Source organism: Buteo buteo, chromosome 4 (genome assembly GCF_964188355.1).
Source record: "Buteo buteo chromosome 4, bButBut1.hap1.1, whole genome shotgun sequence".
Lineage (NCBI taxonomy): Eukaryota > Metazoa > Chordata > Aves > Accipitriformes > Accipitridae > Buteo > Buteo buteo.
Window position 1 is genome coordinate 36164404 of NC_134174.1, and position 18064 is coordinate 36182467.

The 18064-nt window shown below is 35.2% G+C and overlaps 1 protein-coding gene across 6 annotated transcripts in view; it reads left to right on the forward strand.

The window, feature by feature from the left end:
• The window catches only part of CCSER2 (coiled-coil serine rich protein 2), a 75374-nt gene that overhangs the window by 19688 nt on the left and 37622 nt on the right, over positions 1 to 18064 (forward strand). For all 6 annotated transcript variants that reach the window (XM_075025529.1, XM_075025532.1, XM_075025533.1 and 3 more), the window contains one exon: positions 16464 to 16554. In XM_075025529.1, coding sequence (XP_074881630.1) covers positions 16464 to 16554 — 91 coding nt within the window. The remainder of the gene's footprint in view (positions 1 to 16463; positions 16555 to 18064) is intronic.

Consider the following 18064-nt stretch of genomic DNA (forward strand, 5'->3'; position numbering starts at 1 on the left):
CTGCTATTGTAATGTTAGTCTTTTAAGCTGTGTCATCCTTAGTATCAGCAAATATTAAATGCTTGTCCTAAATTTTTCTATAGGTCGCAGTGCAGCTCTTATTGGGTAATCTCAGATTAGAAGTGTTTTGACGGTCTTTGGAAAGGCAGCCTTTGCAGACGTGATTTTAACTAGGCTTCTGGAACGGCAACCAGAATAGGAAGACAATGGAAGGAGCTTGCTGGCTGCTCAGTCTTTTTGTTCCTTTTTTGGGGAGAAGAAAAGCAGATATCTTTGCTTTTCTCAGTAGAGATTGGCTTTAAGGACATGGTGGGGGGGGGGACTAAAATAAATTTGGCCAGTTTTAGGACAGTCCTTCTGTTCTCCACTAACTGAGCCAACAGCTATGGAGAAAACGTGCAATCCAGTGTTGGAAGTTTAGAAGTTATACAAATCTAAACCTCTCATAAAACAGTACCATGGGGACTTACAGCTAAGTAGGACATGCGTGGGTTTCTTTGAGACCTTGTCAGGATGAAAATGTTTTTATTCTCTAATTGTGTAACAGAAAATAACTTCTTCCACTATCCCTGCTTTTGTTTCATTCCAGTTTTGAAGGCAACAAATTCAATTGGTTAACATTCTAAGAATTGAACTCCTTTCAAGTTTTTAAGCATTCATTTCATTGGTATTCCTTATACTCCTTTCAACAACTGGTCTTTGCTGCTGAGCAACAAATCACTGATAGTATTTCTGCTCAATTCTGAGCAAGAAGACTGAAGCTTAGGAAGACAGTTGTGATGGTTCTGTAAATTAGCAACATGGACACTATTTGTCTATGTGTATTCTCACTTAACTTTTAGCCTGTATTGTTTGCTCATGTCCCGTGTTTCAGCTACCTACTTTAATGCCTAGCTGCTTTACTGTTTCATGACAAAGCTGCTCAACAATGTGAGGTACACTTTCTGCTGTGTTTTGTTTGCAGGTTTTTTTGGTTGGTTGGTTTGGGGTTTTTTGTTTTGTGGTTTTTTTTGTTGTTTTTTTTTTTTTTTCTTTTCAAGCAATTTTATTTGGGCAAATAGGTTTAGACAGGAAACTTGCAAGAGTTCTCTGTATTATCAGGTCATATCAAGTCCCTATCTTAGAAAAAGACAAAAGAGATCAGTCCTCTGACCCCTTTTTTCTGTAGGATCTAGTAATTTTACAATGTTTGTGCTATGTTAATTTTTGCTGAAATAAATAAAGCCAGTATTTTGGGTATATACAGAGTGAGCATCAATGTAATTACAAGGATATAGGATTATAGAATAATACTTGAAATCTGGCTTGAAGAGACAGATGGGTTTTAGCTGCTTTGCTGAGAATTTAATTGCTCTTGGGATGAAATCTGGATCTCATCGGAATGAATCTGTTTTGTCATTTATTGACATGTGGCCAGAATTTTAGCCAGAGTGTGAGATAGTTACATTTTTCTCTTCTTCCTAGGTAATTTTCGAAATCTCTTAAGCTTTCTTTTTTGCTTTGTTATATTTTTTTTCCCTTTGTGATTGAAGCTTGGGAAAGGGCAATTCTGAATTACGTTTTGAGACTGGGCAGAATGCTTTCTGGTTCAAGAGGCATAGGTACTGACAGTGAAATATGCTGAAATATGCTCTACTTAGAGAAAATAAGCTTCTAAAATGGCATTATTTAGTTCAATCACTAATGTCTTACAGTAATTTAGTTATTTACACATAATTTAGTGTTAATTACCTTAATTTTTTTAATAATTCACTTCTCAAAATGACTTTACAGTAAGCTTTAAATTGACAGTTTGATTTCTCAAGTGAGTAATTTATTATGTGAATTCAGACTTGTAATGTGTGTATTTCTAATACATTTACTTCTGTAGAGTGAAGTGTTCTAGGTATTGTCTTCTACCCATCTTCCTTTCTTTAGTTGTACATTCTCTTCACGAGCTTGATGCCAAAACCATAGTTCTTGTTCTATGAGAAGCTGAGCTTTTTAAATTTTGGACTGTTTTGTTACATCTGTAGTAAAAATACAAGTGCAGGTATGCTTAAGATAATGTAAAAGTATAAAATAAAACAGCTATTCAGATATATAAGGATTGTTTTTAACTTAGTATTCGGGAGACTTTTATGAATTGTGAATCCCTTAGAGGTTACCATTTGAGATAAGATTCCTCCTGCCCACTGTGTTTCTTTGATGGAACTATGTACTACTATGATAGAAATGCTGAAATTATTTGGGAAATGGTACAATGCTAATTCTGAAGAGGTAAATATTGAGTCTTCATACTATACTAGCAGCACTATGTAATAGCCATTGGAAGCATTTTCAGCACAAAAGCTTTCTGAATTAAAAGCAAAGTTTACAGACTTGAACACAATTTAAGTAGTATACTGAAAATGAGTTGCATTCTTATGAAGTTTTTCATAAGAAGCGATGGTTGATTTATTGAGGCATTCAGTATAGAGTATTCAGAAGGTCTTGTGCTTCATTTTCATCCATTTAAGAGGGTGTAGTGAAACTAAGTATGTATATTTCCTTGACACAAACATTTCTTTTTTTGCTATAACTTTCTAAAAAGAGCAGTGTTGAAATGAGCCCCTTAGGTGCAAGCTAGTTACAAGAAGCACACATAATAAGCAGTTTCCATCTAATGAGCTAGCTGAAATTTGATTCTTTTTTCTGCTTTTCACGTTGTAAGTGAAGTGTCTTAAGCTTCTAAGACGCTGAAGATAAATGTAAAAGAAAAGTTAAAAAAACTGCTTTGAAGTAAAATCTGCATTTTCATATGAAAGAATATATACACATATAATTTTATTATTGAAGCAAAGACTCTTAAACTTACTTGGAGTTTCATGGTATCTTTAACTAAGCCATAACTAAAACACCTCTATTTCCAACATCTCAGGCTTTTTTCGCATCATTCTTATATTTGCATTTCTGTCTGCAAGTTGATATTAAAATCCTCCATTAGCAAAGATGTTCCAGTCAGCAAAGACTTGTACACCATTTAGCTTTCTTTTTCTTCCCCAATAAAAGACAGAATTAACTGAATATTTTAGTTCACTGATAGACTGAGTGTACTAGCTATTAGTTTAGAAAATAGTTCAATGATCTATGAGTAAAGATATCCCAACTGCTGATATGCCACACTTTGTGATCTTGAGTGAGTCTTATCGAGTCTATTTTTAGAATGATGGATGAATTAAAAATGAATAGTAATACTTGGTGTTATCATCAGTATGTATTACATTATTGATATATTTGTGGCTCAGCAAAGAACAATAAAGATCTTTCTCAAAGCAGAGGACAGCACTAAAAAAAGACACTTGTATTTTTTTTGACAGTCTGTAGTCAGCCAAACAGTGTTGACTAATTACATTTCCTCCTTTGTTAGAATACATGTCTTTTGGCTAGCAAAAGGTTAAGCTAATGCAGAGAATTAATTACATTGTGTGCTCCTATGATGCTTCCTTGAAGTAGTTTGTGTACTTCAACTGGGCAGTTCCTTAAGAAAGGTCTGAATTTGTTCTGTGCCTGAAACCAAAGGATGGTTTCACCTCAGTCAGTGCCATTCTGACTTGGATTCATTATGAAATTAATAAATATACACTTCTAATCTTGTGGTTAGACTTTTTTTTTTAATTTCTTTGCTAGAGAATTTGGTACAGTGACAACTAATTACATGAGTAGGTGTCCAGTACTTTAGTGAGAGAGTGAGGTTGAAAGGAAGAAGGCATTATTCTTGTGGTATAACAATATTTAACTAAGTATAATGGCTCTAGTCTTGGGGAATCTTGTCATACTTACTTTAGACTAATTTGGATTTTGAAGTAGCTGGTCCATTTTTGGCACCTGAAGATGCTGCCTAACAAGCCTGTGAGACCCCAGACATTTGTCTGTCTTGCTGCTGCCTAGTTTAACTGGCCACTGCTGTGACATAACTGGACCACAGAGGAGGAAACTAGGCAATCTCTCCCTATAGGTATGTGAATCGATACTAGAATTCATTAGTATGTCAGTGTAATGAGACTGTTCGTGAGACTGTAGTACCAGTGTAGGGGGAGATAGTTTTATCTACCCATTACCTAGAAAGTATTCAAACAAAGCAATGATAAAGGCACTTCAGAAATCAGCTGATGCAGACATGTAAATCTGTATAGGCAATAATTTAAATTCTCAGTGGCACATCTGTCTAATCGGGTGTGGACACACTGCAGAAAACAAAAGTATCTGTGAACCTCCTGGGAAGTGACTAAGAGCAAACCCAGAGGGTATCAGATACTTCGCAATTTGTATTAGTACCTTCTACATTTCCCTCTGTGCCCAGCATACTGGAGACTATATTTATGGACAGAGCTATATAGCATATAGCATCACTAATGTGGAATGGCAGTGTGGAGTTCTATATTTTCTGCTTCTGCTCAGAGAATTTTCATTTGTCGCATTCATCACCAAAGAAATCCTGTCCTGCAGGATAGATTGAATAATTCATTGGTCCTTCACACTCCTTTACCTGGAAGCCTGACTTTTGGGTTTGTAGGCCAATATTTTTCCTGGCAAGAGACATCGGAGTAGCCCAGGAAGTCTTCTGTGAGACTTTAGGTTTTACAAATGCATTCTAGAAAATGGCAAACACCATGTCTGAATTTTACTTGTGATATAAAAGGATTTCTTGGAAATATATTATCTTGGTAAGCTGCCATTTCTGGTTAGGATGTCTATGTGAAAGAGCTTTGGTTTACTCTGTTTTCTATTATAAAGTGGTTCAAACTTCCTGCTCAGAAATACAGTGATACTGGGATTGGAATCTAATACAGATGACAGCCTTGAAAGGCATTTTTCATTGGCATGCATCTGTGTGTGACTTCTCTGAAGCTGGTGTTGCTGGTAACAACCTCTGTTTAAGCTCATAAGGTCATGTCCAACTTCTGCGCTCTTTTGTGCTGACATCTTCATGCCATGTTCCACCATCTGACAAAAACGACGCTGACTCTCTTGAATTGTACTTTTCTAACTTCATAGTTTTCATTAGGTCAATATAGTTGCTCTCACTTTTCCAATATTACAAGTATAGAAATCTGTGGCATTTGTTTTTCACATTCTCAGTATCTAAAAAGCTTTCAGTTATGCCTGAAAATTTATATTTGGAAAACATTAGACTGCTTGTTTCTGATTTCAGAGCCTGAAAAGTCAGTGTCACCTTTTTGCATTTAGTCTCCATTATGAACAGATAAGATTTTGTCAATATAGTAAATTAGTGGGAGAGCATCCTTGATTAACATGTCTACACTTAAGCTTTTAGTAGAAAACTGCGCAACTGCTACGTAAAACTCCATCTGTATTATTACTTAATACAGAGCTAAGAGTACAAACTTGTTTTAGTATGTTCTGTTAGCAGCGTTTCTCAACCATTCTTTCGGCAGAGTTTGCTGGCGGATGGTTTTCTGCTCATGGCAGGGGAAGGAACTCCCGTGAAAGTAGAGACTGATTTTAGAGGTGCTGCCTTCAGAGTGAAAATAGCCATCATCTAGCCTCCCACCACTGCTCTAGTCTTCAACTTCAGAGCTTAACTATTATAGCAATGTGAGGTAGTGAGAAAGTGAATTACTTAATGAGATGGCGTTTCTGTCTGCCTTGTGTGATGTACATGTCCCTGCTGTCAAATACTATTAGGAGGTTATATGACTACGTTACAGGGCAGAAACCTCTTGTGATGTTGGTTTGAGAGGCATGACATTTTGTGAACAAGCTTTTACGGCAAATTACCTTTTTTCCTTTGGGATGGGAAAGCATATGTGCCTTTGAGAGCTGCTTGATTCAGAACTGACATAGTAAATCTTATCATGCTGTTTTGGCTGGTAAAATCAAGTAAGGCAACTTCACTTTTAGTCCTGTGTTTCATTTGTGGTAGCCGTTAATGACAGCTTTGAATTTTTATGGTGGAGAGAGGGAGAGAGAGCAGCAGCTGATGTGTTGTTGTGTGAAATATGAGAATAAATACTGGTAGAAATTAGCATTTCTTTTATTTCATAAGCCCGTAAATGATGTTTACTGTATGAGTTCGTAACTGCATATCTGGTGTTATATTTTAATGTGGTTTTATAGCTATTCCTTTTCATTTTTTTTTCTTTATTCTACCAAGTAGCATCACTTTTCAATAACAGAAGGCCTTCAGAATTACTCTAGTGTACTTTATCTAACTGTATTGCTGAATTTCTAAAAGTCTCACATTTTTTTTTCTTACTCCTAGGAAATCTTCAAACCATTATGAGCAGGTAAACGTGCCCAAAGAGAACAGTAGTCTTAAAGTTGGAGTATTTATAGTTATCAGTATGAACAAGAAAAGCATTTTTAAAAAAATCTGTAAACCAAATTGAGACACACATCTAACCCATCTAATGGGGTTTCTGAGCATTCCATAGATAACTTGATTAAAACCACCTAGATTGGCACACAGTTTCCTTTTACTTTTCCTTTTTACCTAAAACTGTGTCCTAATAAGTTATAGGAACATTGGTGTTGAATCTTTCTGAATTATCTTCTCTTGCAAAGCATCAGAAATTTAGAGGAGGGGCAGTGTCTTATACATGTTGGGGTCAGTTGTTTTTGTAGTATACATAGGCTTGGTCTCTCTGGATGAAATGTGTACACCCAATTTCAGTCTTGCTGTCCCCACAGTTCTAAATGTGGGATGCGCTTTAACTTCTTTTCAAGAACACTTAACGTTGCATTCAGGCCCTATTGATACCAACTGCAATCTGATATCACCTTATAACTCCTAATTGCCATCCTCCTTGAGACTGGAAATTTAACAAAGCACCTTTTTTCCACATATGAGGTGGTGAAACAATAATTCAGTGTTTCTGTGTTCTTTGTTCACACTGTTGAAATGTATCTGGATACTGTAGTGAGACTTTACTTTTGTAACAGTGCAAGTAAGTGAGAGGATGCTTCCAGTGTTGTTAGTTCATTTAGAGATTGGTCAGAATTACTCAAAAATAGTTAGGACATATTTGAGGATTGTTTTGTTTTTAGTTAGAAACAAGTATATTAAGTTGACTGTATAAGAATAGAACACGTTAATGCTGTGTGACAAGTTGTATTCAGATTACCCCCCAAATCTAGGTAGGGTATAATTAAAAATTACTACACAGAGGAAACTTAATTGATCTCTGGGTAGCAGCCTGGCCCATGGTGTTCCTTTGAATTTTGAGGTTATGGTTTGGTGCCTTTCTCAGCTGGGAGTTATTGGAAGCCTCCCTATTTTCCTTTAAACTGAACCTCACACTATTAATACAAGTACAAGTCAGTGGAGTGAGAATCATTCACAATTATTTTTGCCAGTTACGAGTGTCTGTAGCAATTACATATTCTTTGTAGGTTAAAATGCTCCATTATTTGTAGGTAAACTGTAAAAGTAATACTGAACTTCTGATATCAGTAGGCTTTTTCTGAAAACAGACTGGAAGCAATGAGTAGAAAGGACTGGTCTTTTCCTCAGCCTCTGCTACTTCTATGTTACTATTTATGCTTACTGCTGATGGCTTTCTATCATTGTGCTTGATAGTAAAATGGAAACTTTCTACTTAAAAGCTTCTGCCTATTTAAAAAACAAATTAGAAAATGTTCTTAAATTTTTCCGGAATTCTGTAGGAAGTGGATCAAAATGCTTCCCATCCTCCCCATTCAGTTTCTTTTTTGTAGGCTCGTTATTGGGTGCTAGATGGCAGTCAAGGAACGCTTTTTGTGGCTGCGGGATTTAACTTGTGCTGTATGTTTGAAAAGTGCTGTTGCTTATGAATTGGTGAAGTCTCAACAGAATGGTTAATATTTCTGTTTTTTCCACTTTCCCTTCATCATGCTATTGAATTTCAGTTTGCTTACACAGTCTGACATCTGATTTTTTTAATAATAAAAAAAAAAATTTAAAAATAAGGCAGCAAGCACAGCTGCTTCTTGAGATATAGTGGGTCATAACTCAACCTAATAATTATTTCCTCCTGTCTACTTTTGGTAAACCTAGGTGGAACATACAATGCTTCTATAAAAATGTTTTCAAGAACAGTAAATCTTTATTTAAGACCATTACATCTACTAGTTAAACATAAAATGTTTTGGACTTTCGGAACAAAGTTCTCATATTTGTGTACACAGCAACCTTCTGTTACAGAGCATGAACAGAAGGATGAAATACTTGTTTGGATGTTGGTCTTAATTATTTTTAATGTGACTTGCAATGTACAGCATTTAAAATAACTCCCTTCCTATTCTATTTTTGGTATCCTGCAGAGTTCTATCCTTTCTTTTCCCTGTGTGGTTTCCTTTGTTCTTGTGACTTTGTTTACAGTGGGTTTTTCTTTTCAGCCCTGTAGTATGGTGTATGCCTTCCTGTGTCTTCTGTCTCTGTTTTTTGCCTTCACTTAATGGTTCTGTTCAGTTATTATTTAACGTTGCCTTTTTGGAGACCTGTATTGAATTCCTATTTCTTTCTTTATCTCTTATCTATCTGGGGTGTTGTCAAATGCTGAAAGTAGCATTGAGAAAGACCCTGGAAGTCTCCCTCTTCTCTACTGTCAGCCTTGAATCATATTTGGCTTTTGCAGTTATCCTTTAGCTGCCCTTCAGATGTCTGATTTACACAGTCTGTTTAGTGTTTGTTTTTAAAAGCTACTTCCTTTTTTCATTCTTCAGGTACCTGAAATGATACTTGTTCGTTTCTGTGCTACTCTCAAACTCTTTACTTCCCTTAAGTTTTTTGGACAGATTGTTCTGTAGTTCTCTCCCTTTGCTCATGTTTATCTTCTGCTTGTTGAACTTCTTTTCATCTTTTTTTAATGGAAAATCCACAGTGTTTAATTTTTAGCATCTTACCAGAAGAGATACAGCATATGCAACTGCATTGAAAGTGAGTGTGAAAATGTCTGTGCAATTTCATGCATCTAAAGCTGCTAGTTTTTCAGAGCATGAAGCATATCTAGGTTTTATTTGCAAAAGAATGTTTGAAATAAGAAACAGTGCCCTTCTTTTAGTATAGCATAAGACTTGTAATACAGTTTGACACTCTAGAGACATGAATCACTTTCAGATGCAAAATAGTACAGTTTCATCTCATTTCAAATATTAAAGGACAGAGAATCACATAAAGGCAGTATATTTTTGTTGGTCTTCCAAAACTATGCCAACTCACTGCAGTGATCCCCACTTTCAGTCAGGTAAATGAACTCTTGTAGACAATAAAAGACATTCTGTTTTGAAAGTACAACCACATGTGACATTTGAACACTACAGTCAACACCAGAAGCATCCAGCAGGGAGATCTTAACAACTGCAGACACATGACTACTAATGAAAAAGTAGTAGTAAGTTTCATCTGGGATACTCTGATGCCTTAATACTTTGTTAGCTGCAGATCATACAAAGAGAATCAATATGAGTAACTGATATAAAGGTTTAAAATAGTGTTGCTTATGTTAATGTAATAGTTCTTTGTGGGTATTTTTGCCATACTGGCAGGATTATTGATGGATTTTTTTTAAAAATAAAATTATTTAGATACACCATTTTATGTAATGAAAATGTAATCTAAGAAAAGCTTTTGCACTGTAAAAAAAAAAAAAGTCGTCTAGTGTATATTTTATGTATGTGGAAAAGAGAACTTTTCACATTTTCCAGTGGTGCTTTTTGTCAACAAGAATTCAAATTGTGGAGGAATGATTGTACAGGCTTTAGTTCTCCTCAGTTAGTTTTTTGGAGTACTTGCCCTTCTGATGTGTCACAACTAAACCCTCCAGTTTATGCAAAACAAAGCATATAAGGTAGGTTCAGTCTGAGAGTAAGTATTTTTTGATGTTCTAAGGAGACATGCCCAGGTTTCTCTTCACAAAACTAGTTTGAAAGCGGTCCATTGTTTTGTGGGTTTTTTGTTGTTGTCCAGAACTAGTGTCCTATGAATCAATTTCTAGTTGATGTTTTTGTAATCTTCATGCTCTTTTTAATACTTTTTCCCAGTAGATCCTGGAAGCTAGGTATCTTGTAGCTGGCCTTCTATTCAGCCCCATCTTTGATGCTTCATATAACAATAGGACTTTACTATGCAGTTGGGCTGCTGAGATATGTATCAAGGCTGTATTGTGATGTTTTTCTTAACTTCAGAAATAATAAAGTAGATGAAGCTTTGCTTACTCTGTAATTCTTAAGACCGTTGGACTTGAGGAAATTTTTGGCAACAGGTGCAATGTCTGTTCAGCTGTCTTATCAACTGTTTTGTGAATAACATGATCTCAGAAAGCTTTGGCTTTTTGTTGCTAAGTGATAGGATGGGGAGTTTCTGGAACTGAGTTTGTTGCAATAAAAAATACAACTAGCGGTACAATGCACTACCATAGTCCTGTTCTAAAGGGTCCTCTTGTGCATGAGACAGGTGTGTTGAGTTATCCCTCTGTACAGGGGTTATTCTGTCCTTTTGGTGCTGCAAAATGAAGACTCCCACTGCTGGGTGAATGAACTGAATAACTGCCTTGAAACTGTCAGGTACTTCTTAGAGCCTTAACCATTGGACTAGAAATTGAGCTGTTGATCCCAATGTCAATGCCTACATCCTCTGTTGTTTCAAGAGGCTTTTTTTTTTTTTTTAATAGGAGGACTTGCTTTATGATTACTCTTTTCTCCTGTGTGGTATTAGGCAAAATCAATAATGCTAAATTTGTAGTAATATATTCATTGTCATAGCATCAGACTCAAATTAAACACAGTATCGTGGCTTCATTGTCATGCTAACATAGACATCAAACATTTTATTTAAAGAGGGTCTCTTACATAGTAGAAAAAGAATGAGCGTGACATCTGACCAGGATGTTTGACTTTTTTTTCTTTTTTTCTTTTTTTTCTTTTCTTCTTTTTTTTGATGGAATGTCACAAGGACATGTGTCTGCTTTAAATGATTTAGTGACTTTGACAACTGCTTTTTTAACTTTACAGAGAAGTATGTTGTAACACAGAGATGCTAGTTTTTCTAAGACTTGGGATTTTTCGTGTAAAATTGTATTTTAAAAAATGTTTTTCTTGTAGTAATTATCCAAATGACCTATGGAAGCAATTCTGGTATTTTGGAGATTGTGACAGAATTCTATTCAGAGGGCTTTTTATTTATGCCTTTTTTTTTTTTTTTTTACTTTTAGGATGATTTCAATGTAATTCTTTAAGCCATTGTATACATTGCTCTGATACATTAATTAGTTTATCAGTAGCTTCTGAGTTTGTTATCCATGTCCCAATTTGGCCCAAACTGAGATCTCGATTTCAGAGAACTGTCAGAGAAATATAAATGTCAAGCTTTCTTCCAGTATGTGTCCATGAGATCTTACTAACTTAAAAACTGAAGAAAAAATTTTACGTGGGCAAATGACTTTGCTTCATCTTTCAACAATTTCTGAGAAACTGTTTACTCTTACTGAAAACCAGAAATCAGCTTGAGTTAGACATAGAAAAACTGAACCTAAAATTTGGCTATAAAGACTAACAACATTCAAAATAAGTAAAGCACCTTTAACTAATGGAAGTCGTAAAATAACCTTGATTTCATAGTGTTCATTACTGATACTTGCTATAATAGATTTTCATCAAAAGGAATACAGCATGGTACTGTAAGAATAACTAACTACAAGTCTGAAGTCTGATTCTAACCTACTAGTGATTTGTGTGTACAAAGAGATTAAAGTATAACTAAGTGGAATGTGCTATAACGTGCTGTCATTCCACAAAGTGGCCTGTAATTACTGCTGTGGTTTTTTAAGTAAACAACTTTGAAAATATATACTGGAAATAGCCTAGCATGTTTACCTTTCATAATATCCAACCAGATTTAACAGTAAAGTTTTTACTAAATTAGATTACCTTAATGTCATGTAAAGCTTCTATAAATGCATTGTCAGTAACCTGGGTAAGTATTATGTGAACACTATCAGAACTAGGCATGCCAGAATGGTATTTATATACTGATGCTGTAGATGACACATGATCTTTTGCTGCCAAATTTTGAGCTTGTAGACGTACTTTCTCTAGTTCCATTTTCCTCCCCAAAGCGGTGATACCTATCCTTTAATATTTTTGTTGTTTGAAGTTTTCAAGGAGTTGTAATCTTCTGTATTAAATGATCTATGCGCATTGCTCATGGTCTTTTTTGAGCAAGAAAGTAAAAGATCAAAGAAATTGTGCATATAGGCTTTAAAAATAAGGATGTTGAGCAAATCAAACTGAAGAAATTTGTATGTGTATTCAATTTAAGTAATCACTATGGAATACTTAAATTGCATGTGAGTTTTCACTTCCATTTTCCACTGACTTCAGAAGTGCATGGTTATTATTGGAAGCAAGACCTAACTCACTAAACCAGTAACAAAAGTAGTTCTTTTCCTTTAACAGCCTACTTTTTAAAGGTAAAACAAGCGAATGAGGTCTGACATCTTGAATTGTGGAAAAAGGTAAAACGTTGTTCCTGATATTCACCAACAGCTCATGACTACCTCAATGCAGTTGCTTTTCAAGCAAGATAGCATACCTTGGCATGAAAAGAAGGGTACTAAATTGGTATTTTGACCTCAGGCTCTTCTCAGTTCTGTGAATGCTCTCTGAAATTACTTGTTTGAAGGTTACTTGTCTGGAATTGCTTTGTGTTTCTGCACTAGCCCCAGTGCCCCACTTCTTCCTTTTTTTCCTTTTTTGAATCACAGTGTAATATACCTTGTGTCATAAGCTTTCACTGGTCCGCATCTTTTATGTTTAATAGGGAGGAAATGTAGACATCTATCTTTGTAATTTGGGCACATTGTTATTTAGTTGCATTATATACTTAGCTCGAGAAATGGGAAAGCTGAGAATCAGGCTTCTTGCCTAGGTCTAACTGTTAAGCTAAATAGAACTTAAGTTGGTGGACTGAAAAAAATACTGCTCTTCAGTGGAAGAGAGAGCTCGTGATGTATGTAGCATGAGGAATTTTTGGAAACTGAACTTTTCAAAAAGAGTATTTTACTTTCCAGTTAATTATGAGGGACATGGATTTATATTGAACTTTAAACTTGTTCAGCTTCAGCAAAAATAGGTTCTCTACAGTACCCCAATCTTCAAAGCATTGGTCTTAACTTAATATTGTTATGCCTCTTGAGAAAGAGATTCTGAACTCTGTGTAGCCAACAGATTAGGCAAAACCCCCAAGCTGTTGTAGGTGAGCTGTTGGTGTGTGCTTGATTAACCTTCGGTAAGACATAGCACCTAAGAGCAATCACTGCAGAAAGAATTTGTAAAACTTGAAGTAAACTTGCTAAATAGGGTGTAATTGTTCGCCAGCCTTACCCGTGCTTCCCTGCTTAGTTTTCTCCCGTCTCCTTATGCAATATGAATATTCTCAGCTTACTCGGTTCTTATACCAGTAGTCATAGATCATCTGTTTCTCACCTAATGCTTTTCCTGTTCTACTGCAGTAAGAGAACAAAGTACTACTGCCTGTGTTCAGCTGAAAACCTTTCTGGAGGGAGAGCTTGGGGACAGCATTGTAGTTTGATTTGGGATTTTGCAATCCCCAACTTAATCTCTTTCTAGGTTTTACCATCCTGAAAATCTAGTGCTAAATCAGCCTTGTGGAGTTACATGCCCTTTTTAATATGTGTTATTCTTTTCAATTATACAAATAAAATAGAATTATTCTCCTACTATAACTTCTAATAATTGCTCAAACATGTAATATTCTGTAGGGTTGGAGCTGATGCCCTTCTGAAGAATTTTTTATTTCTTGTTCTGTTTGAGCTTATTGCCCAGGATCACTTCATGATGATAATGGCTGTTAAGCACACATTATTAACAATGTTACTGCCATGTAGTTAACTTCAATTTATTATACAGTAGTAGGAATAACAATGGAAGTCTGTAAATATAGGTTTCATATGTACTAATGTGTTGATGAAACCTGCACTTTATCTTCTAGCTATTTCAAGGTGACATTGCTGACATCTACTTTTATATTGTGTTTCCCAAGTAGATAACATTGGGAAATGCTCAAAGTGAATTCATATATGGCCCAACTATTACAAAGACTTCGTATTCACAGTTGTGTTTTCTAGCATGGAGTTGCCTCAGTGTAGTGCAGGAATGTATAATTAGGGAAGCATAATGAAATGTGCTGTTGACAGAAAAGTATGTTTGGCATCTCAAATGCTGACCTTCTCTGACATCATTAGACTTCTGAAGTTCTGATACAAAGACAGTAAAGTGGCTTATCGAGGTTTATTAGTTAATACTCTGACATACTATGTTTTTATATTTTGCTTTTTTAATGCTTTTGCACAGCAATGAAAAATGTTTTTTCAACTTTCTTATATATTTGTGGCCACTGTAATTTATTTGTCATGCTCATTAAGGTTCCTGCAGTAGAAGAAAATAATGCTTGTTCATACTAATTTGGAAGATCAAAGCATGGCATAGAAACAATTTATCAACTAGCAAACCAAAGCTGCCTCTCAAGCACACCTACATTCTGTGGAATTGTTTGCAAAATATGTTAGTTAAAAATCTTCTAGTTCCTGGAAAAAAGTAAATTATTGGAAACAAAAAGAAGTAAATGTATACAAGTAGTTTGTTCTCCCAAATGTTAAATCCACATTTCCTTCAAATGGCTTCTATTTCTCTGTGAAGCTTTTCCATAGGTGGTTTTATTATTATTCACAAAGCCCTGATATGTAGGTTTTTCTATTTTTTCCTGTAAATACTTAGAATACTATATGTAAACAAAATCAGGTAGGACTTTGAAATATAAAAAAAACAAGTGCTTTTGTCTCAAGTATTCCATCTTTCCTTTATAATGTTCATGTTTTACAAAGTGCATATTAAATATTTTCATCTCGTACTCTCCCTCCTAAGTCAATAAATAACTTTCCCTGCAGAAATGTAGAATGTTTAATGTTCTGTCCGTCCCCCCCGTCCCCCCCCAAAAAAAAACCTACTTAAAATCTACTTAGCTGTTTTCAGTGTTTATAATAAAATATGGTAGTCCTTTGTGAACACTGTAGGAAGACTGCTGAAGAACAGTTGGAGCAGCAGTTTGGACAAATGCCTATTAATCTTCTTCCCTTTCATCTATACATCTCTGACAAAGTGAATCTAATAAATGGTAGCCAGCAAAGGGATACCTTTCCAAGTGAATATTGTTTTGCAGTGTATTGGTAGTCTGTATGCAAGTACTCGGTTAAGTATTTAATGATCACTTTATTATCCAGTGAGAAATAATTAGTAAAAGACTTATTTTACTTAATATTTGGTAAATTTTTTTCAATATTGGTCCCGTGAATCATCTTTAGGTGTAGCTGCTAAATCTAAGAAAAATCTGCATTTCTACTCTTAGAAAAGAGGCAGATGTGAAGTGCCTGAGTCTCATCTTGGGCCTTAAAGCTATGGCTTTTATTTGTGGGATATGGGAAAATAGAGCTCAGGAGTCAGAGCTTTATAACTATTAACAGTTTCCTTAGACCTACTTTGTTATAATAACTTGGTATTCATAAGTTTAGCTTTCTTTGAATAATGAAGTAAAATGGAGTCTGGGTTCTCTGATGAAGTACTGCACTTTGTTGCTTTATGTGGCTTTTCAGTAGCACGGTGCTAGCAGCATCTGACTGCTCAATAAGCTGAATATTCTACAGCCTTGACCTCTTGAGTTTTTCCTACTGTTGGTATCCTTAAAGAAAGAGGGGTCAGTTTCTGTCTCTTTAACACTGACTTGACTTGCCCCCACTACAGTCCTTTTTCTTTAATATACCTGATTGACTAGGTGTAGTATGTATAATTTCATTTAGTACTAACACTTTATTGCATTTTTCTTGTACTATTAGCACAGCCATGCAAGAGGACAGTTTGTTAGTCCCTTTAAAAACAGCTTTATATTAACCAACAATCTTAAAGACAAAAGGCAGCAGAGCTTAGTGCTGATAATAGCATATTTTAAGTTTTGTTGGCCAAAAAAGTCAAGATAACATAGGTTCCCCCCTTCTTCCTTTCAATGACATTACGATAGTATGATATGAGAGCTGAAATAAGGTCATTTATCATCTTCTCTTCACAAAGCTGCTTTTGAATTCTAAGTAAGCAAAGTAATTTAGTTTTAAAATGCTTCCAACTGGGGAGAAGTCAGGATATTAATGAATAGAAAAATCTTTGGCGTGTTCCATAGACATCAGGCAGAAAAATGTTTTAATCCATCTTTGTTTCATCTGGCACTGTTATTGTATCATATTACTAGAGGTGTGATGATTTCTGTTTGTATAGATGGTCTCAAGTAAGGTTGATCTTGGCCTCTAAAGAGAGGAGGCTGCTGAGAACATTGGATATGTGTACAATACAAATGTAACAAAGCTTTGAAATAAACTTTTTATGACAGGGAAAATGAAATATCATGAGAGCAGCTGTATCTCACATTTTCTTTCTTGCAGGATATCTTGAATAATCTTGATTCATGTGATCTTGAGGATGATGATCTCATGCTTGATGTGGACCTGCCTGAGGACCCACCTCATGACAAAGGTTAGTAAATTAGCCAAGCAATCTTATAGTGAAACTGCATTATGGGCTTAAGAGATTTTTTTTTTTTGAGCTGCGTTGTTCTGACTTCTGCTTTAATAAGCCAATGCACTCTTCAAATTTTTTTTTTAAGTAACAACTCATTCTTTTCTGAAATGTAGGAAGTGTGATATTTCTGTTCCCCCAAATACAACTCTTGCATTTGAAGAATTCTAAAGTTAGAAATTTACTGCCTTTTATAAAAATACAACCTTGTTGCACACTGTTTCTTTCTTGAAATTTATTCTACTAAAATAATTTAAAACTTTTAAGTTAGTTCTTCAGTCTCATGCTTCAGCTATGTTGGAACAATGTTGGAACAGCATTTTTTCAGCTTTGGTGAATGACAATGGTAATTCTTTTTGAGGTAATTATTTGTTTTCTTCTACAAAATGACAATATCTCCTAATACATTTTATACAATTCAGGGTAACAGAAGCCTTAAGATTTAAGATGTGTTTTTTCAAGATATCTTGTGCATTCTTGTTGTCAGTGAGGATGCTGGCAAACTTTTCATAGGGAGGATGGTGGTACCTAGATGCCACTAAAATTATACAAATCCAGACTAGAATGAACTAGGGAAGGCAAATTATTGCCATGCTTTCTCAAATTCTGGCCTGGAAAAGTTTTGAGGCATTTGCTTTTGGTCATTCTTGACCTACTCATAAGAATTGTCACTGTCATGTGAATATGGGTATTAACTTTACCTCTAAGTTCAGTGGAGGCTAATATATCTTCAAATGAGCAGAAACATTGAATGTGGAGCATTGTAATGCCCTACACTCTATAAACAGGCACTGATAGAGAAGAGGCTTTCCTTACTTTCTGTACTGTTCAGCTGCCTGCTGAAGTTTGGGGAACTTCAGGTTTTTTGAGAGTACCTGTGAGTTCTTCAGGTGAAGACTCCTGCGTGTGCGTTAGATATGAAGCCATATTAACAGTACATAAATGCACAGTCTTCCATCTACCACAATGATGGCACATCATGTTTTAACATATGAAGTGCAGTACTTAAACGTCTAAATCTCAGAATAAGTTTTCCAAAGTACTTGTGTGAAAGGCACTTATTGACAATAGTGCCAGTATTCAAATCTTCAGCCCGTATAGGTGTACAATTTTTATTTTTTACTATTTTAATTTTCCAGAATGGATAACAACCCAAGTCTAGGGGATATTCTTTCAATAAGGGTCATTCTAATTCTGTTGGGAAAAACTAAGAAACGATTTTAAAGGGTAGATGAATTTCTCATAAGTTTCCATGTTTATAAAACATGCCCTGCATCTGCATCATTAATTCCATTTCAAATTACTAATTTAAAACCAGTTAAAAATATATGCATTGTAAAGGTGAATGTTTGCCATTTAATCTAGACACAAATGAAATATGATTTTTAATTCGCTGCTTTCTTGATTGCATCAATATAATAAACTTAAATCTACTCCCACTTCTGCAGCCAAGTATCGATAATGTTTG